This window comes from Varanus komodoensis, unplaced genomic scaffold, assembly GCF_004798865.1.
Source record: "Varanus komodoensis strain SLA01 unplaced genomic scaffold, ASM479886v1 scaffold51, whole genome shotgun sequence".
Lineage (NCBI taxonomy): Eukaryota > Metazoa > Chordata > Lepidosauria > Squamata > Varanidae > Varanus > Varanus komodoensis.
Genome location: NW_025336100.1, coordinates 2,959,706 through 2,982,378, shown reverse-complemented (window position 1 = coordinate 2,982,378; position 22,673 = coordinate 2,959,706). Strand labels below are relative to the sequence as shown.

At 45.4% G+C, this 22,673-nt stretch overlaps 1 protein-coding gene across 1 annotated transcript in view; it reads right to left on the bottom strand.

Moving 5' to 3' along the window:
* Nucleotides 1–1,740: 1,740 nt before the first annotated feature.
* The window catches only part of CENPC (centromere protein C), a 99,341-nt gene continuing 78,408 nt past the window's right edge, over nucleotides 1,741–22,673 (bottom strand). The window contains exons 16-18 of the mRNA XM_044447405.1: nucleotides 16,032–16,122; nucleotides 5,491–5,563; nucleotides 1,741–2,454 (exon numbers count right to left, since the gene is read on the bottom strand). Coding sequence (XP_044303340.1) covers nucleotides 2,439–2,454; nucleotides 5,491–5,563; nucleotides 16,032–16,122 — 180 coding nt within the window. The 3' untranslated portion in view covers nucleotides 1,741–2,438. The remainder of the gene's footprint in view (nucleotides 2,455–5,490; nucleotides 5,564–16,031; nucleotides 16,123–22,673) is intronic.

Genomic DNA, 22,673 nt, shown 5'->3' with positions numbered 1-22,673 from the left:
ACTGTCGTTCTTTGAGTGGTCATCTGTGCATTCACACCTATGCACTTGCTGCAGAGCACAAGGCCTCAGATTACATTTCCAAAGCTCAGAGTCATGGACTGAGCGGGAGCCCAGCCCACCACCAGTCCAGGTAGCATAAAGGGGGTGGGGGTTCCACTCAGTTCCTCAGTTAGCTGAAGACCATGCTGTCCTAGGCATGGGAGGGATCCAAGGAACTTGTGAAGGATACAGAGGTGACTGCACCCTGCCCCAGTCCATTCAGGGTGAGAGGCTGACAACCAGTGGGGCGGAGGGTGGGTTGTGTGAATGCACAGATGACCACTCAAAGAGCAACAGTTACAGGTAAGCAACCTGCCTTTCTTCTTTGTCGTCTCTGTGCAATCACACCTATGGGTGACTAGCAAGCTTACCATCCAGGAGGAGGGGGCTGTCATCACCGAAGAATTGCAGAGCATACCGCCCTTCCGAAAGTGCAGTCCCGTCTGGCGTGGATGTCCAGCTGGTAGTGGTGGACAAAAGTTGAGGGCATGGACCATGTCGCAGCCTTGAAGATTTCTTGGAGACACCAGCTAGCAGCACAGTGGAAGTGGCTTGTGCGTGCATGGAGTGGGCACGCGGACAGTCCATTAGGGTAATCTTGGCCATCTCACAGGCAAGAGAGATGGTGCTGGAGACCTACTTAAGAGAGTCTTTGACTGGAGACGGGTTCACCTGCTCTGGGGCCCTCGTAGCATACAAAAAGGCACTCAGAGCGGCATAACAGCTCAGTCCAGGCCCTATAAAAGGCCAGGGCCTTCCTAACATCGAGGAGATGGAGTGTGGCCTCGATGGGGGTGGAGGGGTTGAGGAACAAAGCAGGAAGGGCAATGTCCTGGTTGACGTAAAAAAGAGACGTCACCTTAGGGGTGAAATGAGGGTCAGGGCAGAGGATGACCTTGTCCCTGAGAAACATGGTGAAGGGAGTGTCAATCCATAGGATACTTGTCCATAAAATGAAAAAAAAATGTGGAACTTCTGAAGGACCTGCTCAGGACCACCACTACCCCTTTCCTGTTTTAAGAAGCTATCACATTTTATGAATTTAATGCTAAAGGGGCAACTTGTCCTGCTTCATATTGCTCTGGTTTAATGTCAGGTTGGTTCCATGATAAAACAATGGAAGAAATCAGGTGCATCATTTAGCCCTGAGTGAACAAAATGGGAGTACCTGATCTTTCAGTGAACCACCAACATAGGGCAGGAAATGGGGTGAGTGCTGTGAATGCCCAGCTTATTGGTTTTTTTGTCACCCAACATGAAGGATGCAGACAGACAATTCAACAATGCCCAAATATGATAATAGGCTGGATGAGGGTGAACATGTTGAGTGGAGCAGTAGCTCACTATCCCATTTAATAAAAGTTAACAGGATGCCTGAGCAACATGCTTTAACATTAGGGTTAGGGTTAGACTAAAAGTTTTCTGACATACATACATACATACATTTGTTCATGTTGTGAATGTTTGTTTTTGTTTACTGACTGAGTTAATAAAAAGAAAAAAGAAAAGGTGACACTAGATAAAATATGATATAACTGGTAGAATGCTTCCCAAGCCAGATGAGAATAAGTGGGAAAAGGCACGTAAGTCACAAATAACTCGTACTATGCTTTCAGAAAAACTGAGAACATGCTTTAATTAGTCCAAGAATTAAGTCTGTGGAACAGTAATATGGATGCACATTCCTACATTTTAAGATTCTGAAAACTTCTCAAGAACCAAATCACATATGCATTATTACAGTTTTATTAAACACAAAAAATAACAAACAATAAAAAAGGAAAAATATCTAACAGCTTCATCCAATGTTGTACCAAGCAATTAAGCACATAGTGTAGGATCCAGCCACAAAGATAACCTCTGCTCTTACTTGCACTTTGGCATGGATGGCCACTTGTATGAAGAGTCTTCAGAATGGCCATGTCTTTACCTCCGGCACTGCTGCAGAACTGCACTGGCAAAATGGAATATTGTATTGCTTTTGAGACAAGCGATATATTCTCCATTTGTCGAATATAGGCTGACATTTTAGCTGCAGAAGTACCAAGCTGGGTGTCTACCACTGAAGCAGTTAGCTTCACTACTATCAGATGCTTAACTACTTTAGAAACAGCATAGCCCCCTGTTTCAAGGCAAGAAATTAGGGAGGTTGTTAACATTATTCCTTCAAGAGTTGTTGTTTTTAAAAGGATGATGTATATTATATTACAACAAAGAAAAGAACTTATGGAATATCAAATCAGAAAAAGATACAACTCAACAGTAGAAAATTGCACTTATTTTCTTGTCCTGGAAACAGCATATCAACAGAGCTGGTAAGGAAACAGGATTCCAGAGAACCCCTGTACTGTTTTTAATGAGATAATGTCCAAGTTGCTCCATGAGATATAGATATAAGGCTATGTTTCTTCTGACCTGAAATGAAATATGCAGTTGTTTACACAAAATTATTTTTCAACCATAATCTCATGCAATGACTGGACACTGCACACAGAATATAAACAGGTACACACTGATTTCTTTATATCAAGTTAGTTGCATCAGCTAAAATTTATGCAAATTCAATGGCCTTTCTGGCTAAATGTGAATGTTGTGCAGATTTCAGATCACTCTAAATGTTTGCTATTTAAATGCAAATATTTTCTTGCTATGTATGGCAAACAGTTTCTTATTTTTTGACCAGTTTTAATCAGGGGACAGAGTGATTTTTATTATTATTGATTACATTTCTATAGCCAAAGTTCTCTGGGTGGTTTACAAAAGGTATAAGTAGTCCGCTACTTTTCTCTATCTATCCTGTATTAAGAATGGACAGACATTACCCTGGCTTCAAGATCTGGTTATGGGACAGAAACAGCTTTGTTCACCTTGGTGGATGACTTATGCTGGGAACTAGACAATGGGAACGTGTCCCTGTTGGTTCTGCGGGACCTCTCAACAGCTTTTGATACCACTGACCATTATATCCTCCTTGGCCACCTTGGTGGGATGGGAATTGGAGGGAATGTCTTTCCTTGGGATATCTCTGAAAAGTGTTTGAAAACTGCAGCTACTTCAGCGAATTGCTACTAGACTGCAGACTGGGGCTGGCTACAGGAAGAATACAACTCCTCTGTTGAAACAGCTTCACTGGCTTGCAGTCTGTTTCTGGGCAAAATTCAAAGTGTTGGTGATGACCTACAAAGCTCCATGTGGCTTGAATCCAGGCTATCTGAAAGACTGCATTCTCCTACCTGAGTCTGTCTGAGCTCTAAGATCTTCTGAGGAGGACCTTCTTTGGTTCCACCATTTTCACAGGCATGTTTGGTGGGAAAACGGGAGACATCTTTCTCAACTTTTGCCCCAAAGCTCTGGGAATTCCCTTTCTGGGGAGGCTAGGTTAGAACTTTCCCTGTTGGGTTTCCAAAAGCAAATGATTTTGTGCCAATTGGCATTTGGAAATGGTCTGTGAGAGTGCACTGGATTAGTTTCATGGTTTATACTGGGTTTATATTGGGTAGTGTTTCAATCTGGGCATTTCTTCTAATATCTAGTTCATTTATGTTTAGATATGTTAATGTTTCTAACTTTTGCACATTTTTGAATGTTTTAGAAACAGAAAGAGAGCAAATCAGAAGGGGTCTCCCAGGCCATCTAGTCTGACCCCTGGCTCCAGCCAGCTCTGCTCATGACATGCCCACCATGTTTTAATTGTATGTATTTTAATGCTGTGACTGCCTTGAGTTCCAATCACTGGGAATAGGCAGGGTATAAATAATAATAATACTAATAATCTTGTGTTGTTCATTTGCAATATTGCTTTATTATTATAATTACTACTTAATCTGCTTTTCAGCAAGTCTCCTATTAGGTCAGGAAATATTTGAGCCAAAATGAACCATGAACATTTATTTCTCTTGCCTTTCTCCCCATGCAAGTTTATTTGCAGGGAAAGCAAGTCAACAACAAAATTTCAAGCTAGATTTTGCCAAGCCATTCCTTATATAGGCCGTCTGTATTAAGGAGAAACCACTGAGATGTAATTTTAAAGTGGGAATAAAGTCAAGCACAGGGTTCATCTTTCTAACTAATACAACTTTTAAACAATGGGCCCTTTTATGGAATTCCCTTCCATTTCCCAGAAGCTCTGGCTGTTACGGAAGACGATCAAAACCTTCCTGTTTAGGCAAGCATCTATCTAACCTTTTAGCATGTTTGAATACAAGTGATTTAACCTGAAGTTCACTTTTAAGTGGGAGCCATTATAGAGCTCATTTATAATAAAACAGTCCAACTTTTTTGCTCCTCTGCTTATGGCTTGGTAAAACAGTCATACTCAAAAGTTAAAACCTCTATGTATTTTTTGCCTATGTCAGTTTGATTAGGCATTTAGCATCCTGCCCTATTTTCACACATAATTAAAAGTAAATTTCAATACAGGAAACTTTTCTCTTTTTAAAAATAAACTTTAACTGTTATAGGCTGAAGGAAAAAGCACAGAAAGTATATCTTAAGCAGCCTGAGCACCTGATAAAAATATTCCTTCCCAATAATTTCAGTAATATGAATATCGCCACCCATCTTTTCCACCCTTTACCCCAGCTCTAGTAAATATAACTGAGATCTCAGGAAGGAGTCCTGTAGGAAGATTTTCAGATTGGAGTTGAAAGTTCTTGCTTTTGTTGCTTTGACCCAACCAATTTATGATATTAGCTTTACATTACCTGGCATATGGCTCCATCTGCTGAGGGATCTTTGAAGCATTTTTATCAATTAACAAGTCCACAAACAGTGGGCTAAATGAAGAAGCAGTTTGTTCCCCCCACATTTTTTAACTGTTGTTCTCTTCATTACATTTTCCATAGTTAAATCTGCATAGTTAAAGTGTTATAGTTTGTTTTCTAAACTCCTCCTGAATAGGAAACACCTCCAGAATGTGTCTTTCATATCTTATTGAACTGTAACATTGTTATTAGATAGGTTGAATGGTCCCCTCCTCCACAAGGGCAAGGGGCAGTCCTCACCCTCTGTGATAGGTCCAACAAAAGGAGGTACCCAGGCAGGTATGTGAAGGCACCAATGCATACCTGCTCCTGTTGCATTTTAAGTGTTCTGAGTTACACAGGGAACTTTGGTCAAAAGGATACAAATACAGCTGAGCTCTAGTGCCTCAGAAGTATTTCTAGACTACTGTAACCATTCCCCATTTATGCCTAAACAATTGTTCACAAGTGTTAGAAAATAAAGAAAAATAGGTGGATATTCTCATTTACCTGGTGGCAAGAATGGTATACAGAAGAAGCAAGATGAGGATAAGATACAAAGAGAGCATGTGAACATCAGCATTGACTTTCACTTTTAAAATCAGGAGGAGTTGTGGATTGGAAAAGGTTGAAGAACTCATATAAGCACACCAGGCTGAATCTAAATTTAGTCATACTTAAACTACATCCAACTCAGTATTTTTCTTACCTGTTTCCTTTCAGCTGTGTGAAGAGAATGACACATTCTTTATTTAAGAGATTACGTATATTGTATACATTCCCTACAATGAAAGAGTTTTCATTTTAGAACAAACAATTCTACAGTTCTCTAAATTCAGAAATGTGATTCTCTATTGCAGCAGAATTAAGTGCTTGTATGCTGTAATTTTGCATGAAGCATTTCACAAATTTAATAAAGGAAAGGCAGGTTGCTTACCTGTAACTGTCATTCTTCGAGTGGCCATCTGTGTGTTCATACACATATGGGCTTTGCTGCGCAATGCAAGGTCTGCATTGGAGAAACTTCCACAGCTCGGCGTCACAGAGTGGGCAGGAACCCCACCTCACCTGCTCAGAGGATCAGGATAAAGGGGGGGGGGCTACTACCCAGTCTCTCAGTTGTCTTGAGGGCCACATCATCCCAGGCAGTGAAGGCTCCGCAGACCTGTAAAGGAGGTATAGGTGACTGCACCCAGTGCCCAGGAAGCGTGATGCACTATGCTGACGACAGCCAGCGGGGTGGAGGGCAGGCAAATGCACAGATGACTACTGAAGAAAGGCAGGTTTCCTTACCTGTAACTGTTGTTCTTCGAGTGGTCATTTGTGCATTCACACATATGGGTTCTTCACGCATGCATGGAGCGGTTTTTTGGGAAGATTCCAAAGCGGATTAATTAGTATTTGGTGGGAGCCCAGCCCCAAATGCAGCTAGCGTGAGGGCAGGGCTCCTGTGAAGATCTCAGTTCAAAGCTGAGACTGCCATCATGATCACATCATGACATAAAGAAAAAAACCCAGGTATCAAGAGAGACACCAGAGGGGATGGTGGGGGGGGGGGTATTTGTGAATGCACAGATGACCACTCAAAGAATGACAGTTACAGGTAAGGAAACCTGACTTTATTCTTCGTGGTCCCTGAGCATTACACACATGGGCGACCGACGAACTTACCTTGAGAAGGAGGGTGGCGTTGCTCAGCAAAGTATAGTGGAGAGAACAGTTCTGCCAAAGGTGCAGTCCTCTCTGGATCTAACATTAAGGCGATAGTGCCAAACAAAGGTTGATGTGCTTGACCATGTCGCTGCTTTATAGAAGTCAGTAAGGGATACTCCAGTATACAGTGCAGTGGAGATAGAAGTAGCTCTAGTGGAGTAAGCTTTGACAGGTCCAGAAAGCTGGAGGCCAGAGAGGTCATAGGCCAAACATATAGTATGCATGATCCACCTGGAGAGCCTCTGAAGGGAAACCAGGCTTCATCATATAAAATGAAAATCTTTGTGATTGCCTGAAATATTGGGTTCTTGATTTGTAAAGGGCAAGAGCCCTTCTAACATCTAGGGAGTGTAGAGCAGTATCAGTAGGAGTAGAGGGGTTCTGAAAAAAACAAAGGTAGAATTGCAGGCTCACTGATATGAAAATAAGAAACTACCTTAGGTAGGAAGGTAGGGTCAAAAGAACAACTTTATCCTTATGGAAAATGGTATATGGAGGGTCAATTTGGAGAGCAGCAAATTCAGTGGCCTGTTGGGCAGAAGTAATAGCAACTAAAAAGGCCATTTTCCAAGAAAGAAGGCAAAGATTGCACAAGTACATAGGCTCAAAGGGAGGCTTAGTGAGTCCATGGAGGATGACAGAGAGACTCCAGGATGGAGAAGGACGCTTGAGAGGAGTTAGATTGAGGATCCCCTGAGAAGCTGACAGATTAGGGGATGTGAGAATGCTGAGCATCCTTTAATAGGGTCATGAAAGGCTGAGATTGCAGCCATGTAAACCTTGATAGAAGAATAAGAAAGACCCTTCTTGTATAGCAAGTTCGAAAATAGAAGGATTTGAACTGGAGAGGTTGAGGCTGGGGAAAAGTTATGTTGGGTTGCAAAGGAGGTAAACATTGCCCACTTTGCATTGTATGCCCTGTGGGTTTAAATGAAGCATCTAATACTAGCTTACGATCAGGAGGAATGTCTGTTAGTGAGACGGAGTTTGATGAATTCTCCATGCAGGGAGGTGGAGAGTGAGCAGGTCGAGATGGAGGGTCTTGCTGCAATCCTGTGAGAGGAGATCATCTTTGTATGGCAGACAAAAGAAAGTCCTGTTGGCTAGGTCGAGCAGAAGGGAAAATCAGTGCTGCCATGGAGTGTTGAGAATAGCATTGGTGTGGTCTCGAGAGATCTTTGCAAGAATCTTCAGAACTAGAGAAAATGGGGGAAACAGAATAGTTTCCCGCTCCAAGATGGGAGGAAAGCCGTTCTGAGGGATTGAGTGCACAGGTCAGCCCTTGAGCAGAAGCGGTCACATACCGTGTTGTATTTGGTAGTGAATAGGTCTACTTGAGGCAGAACCCAACAATTCCACACGGTTTGGAGGACTGTGGGGTGTAGTTCCCACTCATAACATCTGGTGAAGGTCCTGCTCAGGGAGTCTGCAAGAACATTGCTGGTACCTGCCACACGTAGGGCAGTTAAAGTGGTCCACTTGGTGATGCATCAGTGCCAGATGGTGGTGGCAAGAGAGGCAAGTTGGTTTGACCTGGTTCCACCCTGTTTGCTTATATATGCCATGACTGCGGTATTGTAAGAATTCTGACATGACAATCTCGAACATAAGTCTTGAAGGCAATGAGAGCCTTCTTGATCGCCAAGAGTGCCAAGAAATTGATATGGTGGCAACTTCCTGAGGGCTCAACCTGGACTGAATGGTGGCTTGCCCATAATGAACACCCCATCTGAGGAAAGAGGCATCTGTTACAATAATCACTTGAAGGTCCCGAGGGGGAGAAAGGGACTCCAATTCCCATGTTGGCTCTTTTTGTCCACCAATATAGGGATTTCTGGATCCAAGGTGGAAGATAAAATCAGGTATGGCACAGCTGAATTGTGGCATCGAAAGAAGCTAGGAACCACAATTGAAGAGGCCTCATAAATATTTGTGCTAGTGGGATGACTGGGATCTCTGTGGACATCAAGCCGAGGGTGTGTTGGATCGATCTGGCAGATGGCAATGGAGTGTCAATCAGTGAGGCAACCCCTCTGGATATGGTGGACACTCAGCTGCAGCCCAGGCTGTCCGGAGACTCCCTTCCCTGAGACACAGAGGTTTGTTTGTTTTGTTTTGTTTTGTTTGTGCTGTGCTTTGCTTTGTTTTTCTTCCAATTTAAATTTAAGTTTATTTTATCCTTGTGTGTGTGCGCGAGTGGGTTTTTGTCAGGAAGAACTGGGTGAGTGAGAGAAACTGCAGGACAAGCAAGGCAGGGGACCAAGGTAAGGTCTTGAAGGGATACTGATGGCAGACCAAAAGAAGGCCTTGGCGGGAGTCACAGGTGTTGCTGTCTGCTGCGAGAGCTGCGACATGTTCACCCTTCTCCCCCAGGAGAGGCAGGGATACACTTGCCCTCGGTGCAAGGTGGTGACCCTGCTAGAAGAGGAGGTGAGGTGCCTGAGGGCTGAGAGAACTCTCCAGGCCGCCGTGAAGCAGCCCCCCTCTGGACAGAGGGTTGAGGGAGAGACCACAGGAGGAGCAGCTGCGGAGACATGGAGGTATGTCACCCACAGGAGAAGGCCAGCACGGCCTCCACCTTCTCCTGGCACCAATCTGGAGCTGGGAAACAGGTTCTCTCCACTTGGGGAGGCTGGGGCTGATGAGGCCTTGGGGGATCAGCAGGACCCCGAGCCTGGGACGTCAGGTGGTCAAGAGGATGAACGCCACCCTTGATTGCATAGCCAGAAGTGTGGCTTCTAGATCAAGAGGGGTATTACTACCACTCTACACAACTCTGGTGCGCCTGCAACTGGAGTATTGTGCTCAGTTTTGGGCCCCTCATTACAGAAAGGATATAGCCAGGTTGGAGTCAGTGCAGCGTAGGGCCACAAGGTTGGTGGCCGGTTTGCAGGGGATGGGGTATGAGGTAAGACTGAGGGAACTGGGTCTCTTCAGCCTGGAGAAGAGGAGACTCCGAGGGGATATGTTGGCGACATACAGGTATGTGAGGGGATGTCACATGGAGATGGGTAGAGACCTATTCTCCCCTGCAGAGGAAGGCAGAACGCGCTCCAACGGAGCAAAGCTCAGGGAGCCAAGGTTCCATTTGGATGCCAGGAAGCACTTCCTGATAGTCAGGACCCCGAGGGTGTGGAATGGGCTTCCACGAGAGGTTGTTGAGGCCCCATCGGAGCGGGTGTTCAAGGACAGGCTGGACGTCCACATGGTGGGCATGTTGTGAGCAGAGCTGGCTGGTGCCGGAGGTCAGACTAGATGGCCCAGGAGGCCCCTTCTGACTCGTTCTGTTTCTGTGTTTCTGTCCTGAGAGAGGAAATATTTCGCCTGTATCAAGTTGAGTCTGGCTCTGATGAAGTTGATAGACTGGGTAGGAGAAAGGTGAGATTTAGCTGAGTTAATGTGCAGTCCAAGATGAGAGAGGAGGGAGCAAGTAAATTCTTTGGCTTTTAGGAAGGCTTCATGAGAATGGGCTACAATAAGCCAGTTGTCTGGGTAGGGGTATATATGAATACCATGGAGACAGAGATAAGCACAAACAATTGCCATACATTCGGTGAACAGATGGGGAACTGTTGCTAACTCAAAGGAAAGAATTGTAAATTGAAAGGTTTGGCTACTTATCTGGAAATGGAGGAAATGTCTGTAGGACTCCTCAATTGTGATATGAAAATAAGTATCTTGAAGGTCAATGGATGTGAACCAGACATCTTTGGAAAAGGGAGTGAGGATGGACTGTAGAGATACCATCCTGAAACACTTGGGTCAAATATGTTTATTAAGAGAGCAGAGGTCCACAATAGGATGAAGGCCTCCATCTTTTTTCAAGATTGTGAAATACCTGGGATAAAACCCAAGGGTTTTTGGTGGTGTGAGTTCAATAGCTCCCTTATGAAATAAGGAAGAAATTTCCTTTAGGAGGGAAGGTGATAGAGCAGTCCATTTTGTTACTGTAAAATGAGGGAGAGTACAAAACTTGATAAAGTACCTGTGGGTAATGATAAATAGCACCCACAAATCTGAAGTGATGGCAGCCCAGGAATGGAAGAAGGGCTGGAGTCAGTGATTGAATGAAAGGGAAGAAACAAGAGTCAGAGATGTCTCCTGGAATTGTCTTGGCACCTCTGAGATGGATGACTCTGTGTTAGGGGATCCTGGCATCTAGGCTGGGTGGCAGTATGGTGTCTTGTTGTAGTGGTGGCAGGGGTCCTTGACTGGTAAGTGTTGGAGGATCTGTGCCACTTACAAGAAGCATGTGGCCTTTGGGGCGGTGTTTAAGTCCCATGTGGTGTGCAGTATTCCTGCCCTTCTGGACCAAGCACATACGATCATCTGTGATCTCATGGAATAAACCAACACCATAAAATGGCATATCCTCAAGTCTTGTCTTTGCTTTGTCAGATAGTCCTGAAGACCGAAGCCATGCAAAGCGGCAGAGACCTATTGCTCCGCCCATTTATGCGCACTGCCCTCTGCCTGGGGTCGAGCTGTGAGGATCTCCTGCCTGGCCGGGTGAGTAGCCTCATTTTCAATTTTGTTTGCTAAGTCCTGAGCTGATTTAGGTAGCGAGAAGCATACAGACACAATCCTGTCCCAAAGTATAAGGTGATATCTAGTTTGGTAGTTAGCCTTTTTTATGGAGAGAGCTGCAGATGAGTAGAAGCGGCGACCAACAGTGTCGAGATGCCTGCCATCTTTGTCTGATAGTGGTGTCTTCTCTTCTGGAATGTGATTGAGCAGACTCAGCGATAATGGAATTTGGTCGAGGGTGCTGAAATGGAAACTCAGCATCCTTTTCCTGGACGTGATATATATTTTCAAGCTGGTGAGGTGGAGGAGCTACTGATACCAGAGAATTCCACTCGTGCAGTATTGCGTTGAGTAGGGTCAGTAAGAGTGGGATGGTAATCGAGCCAGCCTACTCTGTGTACAGCTTTGAAAAGCAGGTTTTTCACCATGATAGGCTCCTGTCTAGGATTAAGTCCTAGACTATGAGCCATATGATGGACCTGAGTCCAGAGTCCTCTGGTGACAGAGAAAAGTTGAGCAATGTTGCAGCAGCACCTGGAGGCATGTCAGAGTGATGGTCTGGAGAGGATGCTATCGAGATCAAAATATATTGTCCTCGCTCTGAGTGGTGTTCTATCCGGTCCGTATGTTGGCTGGGTAGTGAGGACGAGGATTGCCTATCCAAGAATTGGACTATCTGAGCAGGGTCTTGAACACATTTGTCCAATGGGATGCAAAAGCTAGGATCCAGTAGAGTTGAGCTCCAAACCCTGTAGACATCAAAGAGATACAGCATGGCCTCTATTGGGGGTGGTAGTGTTGGGGAAGAAGGCGGGAATGATGATGTCTTGGTTGGCATGGAATGGAGAAGTCACTTTGGGAGTAAAGAGTGGGTCCCGGAAAAGGACAACCTTGTCCCTGTGGAACATTAGAAAGGGCACATCTATTAGTTGATTGGTGTGATGAACGGATGTGATGGCCACCAGGAATGCAGTCTTCCAGGAGAGGAGGAGGAAGACTGATGTGGTCATGGACTCGAAGGGTCTCTTTGACTGCAGGGCCACAGAGAGGCTCCAGGAGGGGTTGCAGGGTCAGACAGGTTGGGCTATGTTCTGGAGGCCCCTGAGAAAACAGTGTGCCAGGTGGGGTGGGCAAAAATGGGGAACCCTTGAATGGGAGGGTGGAAGTGTGAGATGGCCACTAGGTAAACCCTCAGGGACAAAGGAGAGAGGCCCACAGTGAAGCAAGCCTGAAGGTAGGCCAGGATGTGCTCAATACATGTGCAGGAGAGATTGAGGCCTTGTGACCTATTGAATGCAACAAATGCCTTTCATTTTGCTAGTTAGGACCTGAGGGTGGGGGGCTTTAGCACGGCCTAGAGGATGAAGGTGACTGCTAGGGGGAGGGAGCTGTAGGGGTCCATCACCTTGTGTTCCTGCAAGCTGTCAGACTGAGGGTCCTGGTGTCAGGGTGGAACACCCTGCCCCTGTCTTGGGACAGGAGGTTGTACTGCAGAGGGAGGCAGAGGAATGTCTTCCTGGAGAAGAGGGAGCTATGGCTATCTCTGCCACTATGGAGTGATCAGGATCCAGTCTGCCCATTCTCTTTGGAATTTGGCCACTACACGGGTGATCAGAGGGAAGGAGAAGGTGTAGAACAGGGCTCCTTCCCATTTGAGAAGGAACGCATCCCCCAGGCATGCAGTTACCTGCCCTGTTCTGGAGCAGAACTGGTCACACTTGGCATTCTGGGTAGTGGCAAAGAGGTCCACCTTGGGAGGAGCCCAATCCTCACAGAGAGTGAGCAAAACAGAGGTCTCTAGTTTCCATTCATGTGGGGGAGGGACCAACTCAGGGTATCTGCAAGGGTGTTGAGGCAGCCTGTGACGTGGATGGCAGTGATGGTGATGCCTCTCTTGACGCACCAGTCCCAGATGGCAGATGAGGGCTGAGAGGGGTGAGCAGAGCATATCCTGCCCTACTTGTTCAGATAGCCAGACAACATTATCATGTACTATCTGAATTTGGTGGCCCCTCAGGGAGTCTTGGAAAAGGCAAGGGCCTTGCGCACTACCAGCATCTTGAGCAGGTTGATATGCAGGTGTAATTTGTCTGGGTCCCAAAGGCCCTGTGTGTGCATGTCAACCTGGTGGGCACCCCAGCCCATGTTTAAGGTATTTATTGTGACAGTGATGGAGGGTTCTGGGGGAAGGAAGGGCATTCAGGTCATGAGGTTGTCAATGGAGCCCCACCAGCAGAGGAATTGTCTGACTGTGGGGTGTGGGGGCAGCAAGGTGGTGTGGATGCTGTGAAGGGTAACCATCCAGAAACTCCCGGGGTAAATGAACTTATTGACACCCCGAAGATCCAATATCAGCCTAAGGTTTCTGTCATGCTTAGGCACTGTGAAATACCTCAAGTAGAAGCCTTTCTGTGCATTGGTGGAGGCATGTTCCTTTGCCTAGAAGGGCCTGGACTTCTGTCATCAAGGCTGGAGAGGATGGCATGGTCTTAATATGGCCTAGAGGAGGTACAGTCTCAAATTCTATCCTGTATCTCAGGTGGATAATGGATAGAACCCAAGTGTCAGAGGTAATGTCCTCCCATGATGAGAGAAACTGTGCCAGGTGGTGTGGTGTTTTTGGAAAGGGTTTGTGGAGTTGTGGCTGCCTGGACCAGAATCTCAGAGCCTGTGCCTGGAATCCTGGCACCTGGGTGGGAGTTGTTGATGAAGCTGGGAGTCATGCCTCTTGGCAAGGGGTGCCGGTCAAGGGTGGGGGCCATGCGCCTCCAGGGAATCCAGATAAGGGGCCGCAGGGGTGCTGTCCAGGGGGACCCCCAGGTCTGGAGTACAGGAGCAGTCCTGTGGGGATGTTGGTGCTGGAGGGGTAGGAGACCTGGCAACATGGCGCTCCTTCCTCTGGGAGGCAGCCCAGTTTTCAGAAGGCTCCTCTGTTGACATGGTGCTTCTTCCTCTTGGAGGTGGTTCCGGTTCCAGAGGGCCCCTCTGTTGGTGGAGTGGGCCTTTTCCTCATAGTCCTTTTGGCTTGTCAGTGTAAGGAGGCTTCTCAGTCTTGGAGGGGGAGTCAGCAATGCTCAAGGCTCTTTGCTAGAGCGTAAATTGCAGATGGTTGACCCCTGCCTTTGCATTTGCTTTTTAAACACTTGGCAGTGGGGACAAGGTCTTGACAAAGTGCCCCTTGCTGAGGCAGAGGAGGCACTTGGAATGGCCGTCCGTGGCAGGCAACTGAGCAGCGCACAAAGCACAGTGGCAGAAAGCCGGGTCGGCCATGTGCGACGGAATAGAGTGCCTGTGGAGAGGAAAAAAGAAATGATCCCTCTTTCTCCAGAGAAGAGAGGTGGGAGAGGGAGAGATGGGAGAGAGAGAGGCTGTGGAGGTGGCTTTGTCTCAATTAGATAACAGGAGCAGAGAGAAGAGTATGGAAGATTTTGAGAAGGAATTTTTGTTTTAGGGAAAGAGAGAAAGAGCAGGCAGGTAAGAGACGAGCAGCAGAAGGGCCAAATTGGCAAAGTGACGGCAGGAGTGGTCGAAAGGAAACTGAGGGACTGGGCAAGAAGCCCTCCCACTTTATTTGGATCCTCTGAGGGGGTGGGGTGGAGCTCCTGCCCACTCCATGACACCGAGCTGTGAAAGTTTCTCCAATCCAGGCCTTACATTGTGAGACAAAGCCCATATGCACAGAGACCACAAAAAATAGCTTTTATAAGGCTGCTTCACGTGTTTCATCGTCACCTGTTATATTTTCTTAGGTTTTTTGGCCTTGTGTTTGAAAGTGTGGGGCAAAGACAACTGACATCTCACTAGCCATAAGAGAATCCAAAACTCTTTTGGTCTCCTGTCTGCCTTTTCCCATTGCTGGCCAAAGCAGAATTATGTAAAATAAAATAACTTGTTTAAATTTGTTTAATCAACTACAGTGGAATATATAACAAATATAGATTGCTATAGAATTTGTTTAGCACACTGTAAAAAACAGCATTGCACTATAGCTAGGTCATAATAGTTTTCCTATAATCTGAGCATTTAAAAATCCATACTTTTTATGAGGAAATATAGTAGCAGTTATTCAAATTAGCCTTCTCTAAGCAAATTCAGATTTCTACACATGTATTACCTCACTCGCCTAAACTATTCCTTGGAAGTCTTGTCCTGAGAGGCAGATTAAAAATACAATACATACATACATACAGTACATATGTACTTTTAACCAAAGAAAAATACTTTAACACAAACTTTTCAGTAGTTACTTATGTAAGATGTAGAGATAAGTACAGATTAAAATCCTGTAATAAAACAGCTAATACATCAACTAGTGGCTCTGAACCTATTATTATGTCCTCACAGTTGCATGCTCTATTTTATGGGAAGTCTAATAAATAGAAAGAAACAGTCCTGCTTCATGTGTTCCATAGCCAGCTTCTTTTTAGTTTTACTTACTGCAAATTCTTTTTTTCCACAGTGGCCTATATCTAAGTAATTCACAATAAACTTTACATGCCATAATATAGCAGCATTAAAAATCTATTACAAAGCATAAATTAAAAGTTTGAAAAGTCAAAATAAATATTACAATGAGATGTTACCAGGTCAACATTTACAGGAAAAAAATAATAATCAACTCCCTGCTGCTAGTGCCAGTCTCACAGCACTCACAGGGACCACAACTACCCAGTTTAAACAACAACTTAGGCTCTTAGGGTCAGGGCCTTCTTACTGGTCTCAATGGTTTGCAATTAGCTTCCTCATCTTTTTTTCAAGAAGGTCCTGGAAGCAGAGGTAGAGCTAACTAATTCTTCTCCAGATGCGAAAGGGCAAAAAAGAGACATGCTTTCCCAATGCAGGAACACAACATCTTCCTCTGACGTTTGCAGGAATCTTGCAAGCAAGAGAGGAAGCACTGATTCATGTTTCCTTTTCTGCTTCTTCTATAGGGCATATAACGTGGCCCTTACACACCAAAATTCTCCCCTTCTATAGATACTCCTCCATCAATAGAGATGAGCCACTTACCTGGTGGGATGAAAAAATAGTCTCCATCAGTCAGACAGTAACACTGGCCATATAGATTTAAAAGAAGTTTACCGCAAGCAATGTGAAAAACCTTCAAAAGCAAGCATAAGAGCAACCGATTGTAAGTAGATGCATAATAATTATAACCCTCAGACATAAGTATCATAAAAGCAGGTTGATTACCTGTAGCTAGTTCTTCAAGCAGTCTTCTGTGAACTCACACAGATGGGTTTTGTACCTCCACAGAACAATCATTTCAAACCTTCTAGAGCTGAACAGAGCTTTTAGGCATGTTCTGTGCACATGGCTCCTGCCTGTCACTCAGTTCTCAGTCTGCTGCAGTAGAGCAACAAATTAAGAATTGGACATGAAGCGAGAAGGAACAGGAGCTGTGTGAGTTCACAGATGACTACTCAAGAAGCAAGCTATAGGCAAGTAACCTGTCCTCCTCCTTTGGGGTCTTTATGACACACACACACACACTTAATACTCACACACACTGGGTGATGAACCAGAGGGAATATGTCATGTGAAGATTGAAGAGAGGACCACCTGGCTGAAGGCTCCACCCTCAAGAGAGCTAGTTTTCAGGCAACAGTGCTTGATGAAAACAGAAGGATTAGCTCAAGCAGAAGTACTACAAGGCTGAGGAAACAGGATATGCTGTCCTGTTTCAGTTCAGTTCTATATGATGCAAACACAAAGTAAATTGCAATAGAGAAGTCAAAGCAAGTCCTAAGTCAAGCACAGTTTACTGTACAAACATGGATTCTCTAGAGAGAAGTCAGAGATGATAAAATGCATGGGATATTGGTCAGGTATAACTGAAGTTCCAACAGGAAACGTCAAGCAGAAGTCCAAAGTTTGATAAAACTGAGGTCCAAACACAAGTCAAGGTCAAAATAGAGGGAGGATGCAAAGGGCAGCTATGGCTTGAGCTTGAGTTATGTAATAACCACAGAGAGGCTCCACACTGCAATAGGTGGGGAATCTTAAGAGGTTGAAAGCACTTACACCAAGATGGGAATAGAGTGAAAAACTATCATCCTTGGTATGTTACACAGAGATTGCTGTTGCATATACTCAAAAGTGATGAAAACGCCAAGATTTTCACCTTGAGAGAAAGTTGCATGGCCTATTTTTTTTTTTTTGGTGGGGGGGGAGGGCACAATAGTGTGTGACTCGAAGACCAGAGGATAAAGACAACATTTGATTTTTTGTTATAGTGAATAGAGCAAGAGGGGTGATGTTGCAAGAAATAGCATTAGACATTCCTTCCCATAAATCTAGATGCCACTGTGAGGACATGTGGTGCTGTTGTGCTGGTTTCCAGTCTTCATAATACTGAGGGGATCACGTACAGTATGAACAACAACCATCATCTTATGGCAGGTGGTGGTGGTGAAGAAAACTGAGGAGACTGGTGATGCTAGGGAGACCTTTTAGTATTAAGGGATTTGAGCTGAATAGGAGCAATGTCTTCCCAGTGAGGATGAGGGAAATTGGAATTCAGAAGCAGACAGAAAAATGCCTTTTGGAGGAAACCTTCCCTTGATCTCACTGTCCAATATCAGTACCAATCCAAAGAACTGAATCTTGTCTGATGATTAGCAATCTGAGAGTAGTTGCCGTTTCATTAGGGTAAGAGTAGGAGACCTCAGACAAGTCAGTGGAGTTAAAGATGGATGTGAAGCTGTCAGGTAGGTAGGTAAAGCTAAAGGTTCAACATTGGATTCAATTCTACAAGCCATCCTCTTCCTCCTGTTTTTTGGTCTTAGCACAAAGGGCATATACAGTATGAAATTTTTTCACCTGGATCTTACTGGACTTGATTTTGGTACTATGGTTTTCATACCACAGGTTAGGGTGCTAATGTCAAGGGTGAGCCCTGAGGCAAGTCCAGTGCTGGACTCGACTAAGAACAAGGACACTTGCGCTGTAGCAACTTCTGTTAAGACTGAGGCTGAGCAACCAGTTAGGACATTATAGGTGCTGGTTTGGTGAAGTAAGATGATGAGGTGGTATGGAGAAGTTGGTACTGTGCCACTTATTTTGCAGTCTGAAAGGACCTGCTCCTACAACACCCATAGACCAGCCATTCTGTTTCACTAAGGGGTAAAAGAAAGGGAGGATGAGAAATGAAGGCAATGATGGAAAAATTTAAAGGAAAAACCCCTGCCCAGCAGTTTCTGGATGGGAACAACTGAAATTGAGGGGAAAAATTAATGCACAGAAAGTTCCAAATGCTGCTATCGCTATGGCAAGTAGAAAGGACAGACAGGAGCTGTATGTGGAGCATGTACAGAGAGTGGGTCATCCCATCTAAAAGCTTTGTTCTACTCCAGAAGGAACAGAATTCACATGTGTTACAGAGCCTACAAAGAAGTATACACAGAAACATAGTAAAAATAACTTTCAGAAATAAGTGTAAGCATTATTTCAATGCCAAAAACTGTTATTCACTGAAAATATAGCTCACCCTTCTGCTGTACTTAAAAAGCCTAGGTAACACTTGCCAAATACAGGAATGATAATTGTCTTCCTTGTTTCACAAACACATGCAAACAAAAACTTATAGGCAGCAGCAAATACGTTGACCAATCTTACACACAATTTAATGCTGGAATTGAAATTGTGGAATTCCACAATGCTGGAAACCTCTACCCAAGTGCCTCCTGAAATTCCCTCCAGAATTCCATATATTGCTCCCATATACTGGGCATAGTTCTAATGTTTCCCACTTGGTCAACCAGAAACCAAAGTAGTGATTATTTCTCAAAACTTATGAGGACAGGTTATCAGAGTATGAAAGCTCTCTGAAACATGAAAAATTAATCCCCCCGCCACCAACCCAAGGTGAAACATAGGCAGGTTGCTTACCTGTAACTGTTATTCTTTGAGTGGTCATCTATGCATTCACACAGATGCACTTTGCACCTACGCAGAGCCTACAGTCGGGAAGCTTCTACAGGTAAGCATTCATTTTGGGCAGGAATCCCTCCCTTTCCTGTTGCCAGGAAGTGTAGGGAAGGGCTACAAGCCATCTCCTCAGTTCCTAAGGAGACAGTTCCTATGGATCTCTGGACTGGTTCAGACCCAAGCATCTCTGGAGAGTAAGGACAATAGTTGAGGAGATGAAAGCAAGTGGGGTCAGAGAGTAGATTATGTGACTGCACAGATGACGGGTCGAAGAATGAAAGTCACAGGTAAGCAACCTGCCTTTCTTCTTCATGGTCTCTGTGCATCACACATATGGGTGACTAACTAGCTTATACTGTGGGGGATGTTGTCATCATTGAAGAACTGATGAGAGTGCTGCCCTGCCAAAGGAGCAGTCTGCCCTTGCACAGACATCCAGTTGGTAGTAGGCATGGACCACGTGGTCACTCTGCAGGGGTATCCTGTATGGGTATTCCAGCAAGGAGGACTGTGGATATGGTCACATGGAGTGGACCCTCAATCATGTACTGAGGTGGAGGTCTGTCATCTCATATGCCAGACAGTTAGTGTTTGAGACCCAGTTGGATAGTCTGTATGAGGGTGAGGGTCTCCTTTTTTATGTTCACCATAGCATATGAACAGCATTGGAGAATGGTGGAATGGTTCACTTCTGGATCTATAGAATGTGAGAGCTCTTCTGATGTTGAGCAAGAACAGGGTGAACCCTACAGAAGTTGATACGGAGGAGAAGGCAGGGAGGATGATCTCCTGAGGGAGATGAAAAAGTGAAATGACCTTAGGTAGGAAGGTAGAGTTTGGATGGGGAACAGGCTTGTCCCTATGGAAGGTGGGCCAACTAGCAGGGAGCAGAGCTTGTTGGCACAACAGGCCAATGTGATAAGCACTAGCAAAGTCATGTTCCAGAATAAGAGGCACAAGTCAGTTGTAGCCAGGAGCTTGAAGGGTTTTGGTGAGGGCATGAAGCACCACTGACAGGCTCCATGTTGAGGTGTAGGTGGAGTGTGGTGGGTTGATGTTTTTCAGGAGCCTCCATGCCAATGGGTGTGCCAAAACACACCTTGCTGGGTAAAAAGAAGGGCATGACCACCAAGTATATGCGGATCAATGAAGTAGTGTGGCCTTTCTGGAAATGGGTCTGCAAGAAATGCAGGATCTGTTTGATAGCAGCCCACTGTGGTTCAAAGCCTTCCTGGCATGTGAAGGTTTGAAGGCATTCCACTTTGCCAAATAGGACATCCCTGTAGATGGCTTCAGGGCTGTGTCCAGTATGGATGATACCTCAGGTGGTAGTGGTGATCCACCCACTCTAGGGGGCAATCCTCCAGGCCATGATGCATAAAGTCCCAACATCTGGGTGAAGAACTCAGTCCTGGTCCTGTGAGATGAGGTATGGTAGGTGGATGAACTTCACCTGGGAGAACTGGAAGAGCCAGGTGAACCACAGCTGCCACCATGGGGTGATGAGAATGCAGACTCCCACCCAGGGGGAGAACTGGAAGAGCCAGGTGAACCACAGCTGCCACCATGGGGTGATGAGAATGCAGACTCCCACCCAGGAGCAGAACTGGGGGCACATTGTTTTTTGGGCTGAAAAGATCCACTGATTGTGTACCCTATCTGTTATGAAAATCATGGAGGACTCTTGTTCAATCCTACTCATGTGAATCAAGGGTTGTGCAGCTGAAAGTGTCCACTAAGATGTTGTATTCGCCCACCATGTGATTAGGAAGTTTCTGGCAATACACCAGACCCATATGTCTATGGCTAGCCTGGTGAGCAGGATGGACTGTGTGGCTCCGTTTGTTCTTATAGAACATCACAGTTGTAAGGGGGACGCAGTGGCACAGCGGCTTAATGACAATGGAACTATCAGAAATGGTCGGCACTCCAGCAGTTTGAGCCCAACCTTGTGGGATGGAGTGAGCCCAGCTCCTGTCCACCTAGCAGTTCAAGCATACCATCTGTGAGCAGATAAATAGGAACCACCACTCCTCAATGGGAAACCTGCTGACTTCATTTGCGATGAAAGCAAGCACCAGTGTTGGATCTGCCTGGACAGAATTGGTGGAGAAAAGCCGTGGATGAACTGACTTCAACAAGAACGTCGTTGGTCAACCAGTGTTAAGCTAGTTCACTCCCTGTGGAGCACCGGTGCAATAACAGACTAGCAACTGCAAGCACCAGAACATCTACTACGTGTTAAACATTTAAAACTCTCTGGCAATATATGCTGTACACTAAATAAATAATAAAATCACAGTTATGTTGTCTGTGGCAATCCGTACATGTTAACAGCACAGGGAAGCTAGGAATTACGTACAGCCAGTGTTGGGATTGGCTGCTAGGTTGCATAGTGCTGCTGCTCTGGGAAAAGAGCTCTTGCTGAGAGGGAGTTGAGTTAACCCTCTATGAAGAGTATGAACTAGGAGGGGAAGAGAATAGGTTTTTCCTAATTTAGACACAGTCCCAGGGTTTGCAGTAAGGAGCAGGTGGTGTGGGCTGAGTGATGTAGATCAGTCTTAGATGAGGCTACCAGCATCCAATAACCCAGATATAGGAAGTCCTGTACTCCTTGGAGCTGAAGGTATGTGTATACCACTGTCGTGCATTTTGTGAAGGCACTGGGGGCAGCAAAGAGGCAGAATAGGAGAGTTGGAATGTATCCTCCCCAATTTGTAAGCACAGGAAGTTCCTGTAATTGTGTTCTGTGGTCATGTGTAAGTAGACATTGTTAAGGTTGATGAAGGTGAAACAGTCTCCCTGCTGCAATAGATAATGGATCGATCTAGATGCAGGGTGACCATTGTGAATTTCCTGGCTGTGATAGAACAACTGATGCCTCTAAGATCTTGGATTAAGGTCAAGGAGTCCCCTGTCCCACTTCAGTATTGTAAAATATCAAGAGTAAAAACCTCGGGACAGTTGGAGTGGACCCTCTCAATAGGTCTCTTGGCAAGTAACACATCCACCTTTGACAGGAGTACAGGGGATGGGGGTGTGCCTTTGATTGCACAGAGTGGCAGGAGGGTGTTGAACTCAACCCTGTAGCCTCTTTCCATGAAGGACAAGACCCATGTGTCTGATGTTATTGCTTCCCATGCAGGGAGGAGCTGGGCAAGACACCTGTCAAAGTTGGTGTGAGGAAAAGGGGTGGCAGGGGCTGCCTGTAGGGGCAGTCAGCACTGGCACTTGCTCCCATCTGGGCACTTTTGTGCCTCCCTGAAACAGGTTGGAAAGTTACACCTGTTCTGTTGAGTGGACACTTAGGGCAGTCAGTCCCTCTGTTGCTGTGAGAAAGTGGCCCCCAAGCTGCTTACATGATGTGGACAATGGCTGCAGGAACCTTGTCCTCCTTGCCATGGATCTCAGTTTCTGAATTGAATCTATCCTCTCATCTGTTCACACATTGAAAAGATCTTCCCCATTGAGGGGAAGTTTCTCAATGTGGGAACGTGTCCCCTGTAGGAGTCCAGCTGTTACCCAGCACTCAGTATGTCAATGTGTTAAGACCACCATGGCAAGGTGCCAGAATACAGACAAGCAGTCTATAATTTTGATGGGAATTCAAGGTCAGACATTGAAAATGAAATTGCTATGGAATCTCAGCAAGATCAGGTATCAGATCAAGATCAGGAATATCTAGGGAACAGCAGGAGGAATTGTTGGTCTGGGCTAATGGAG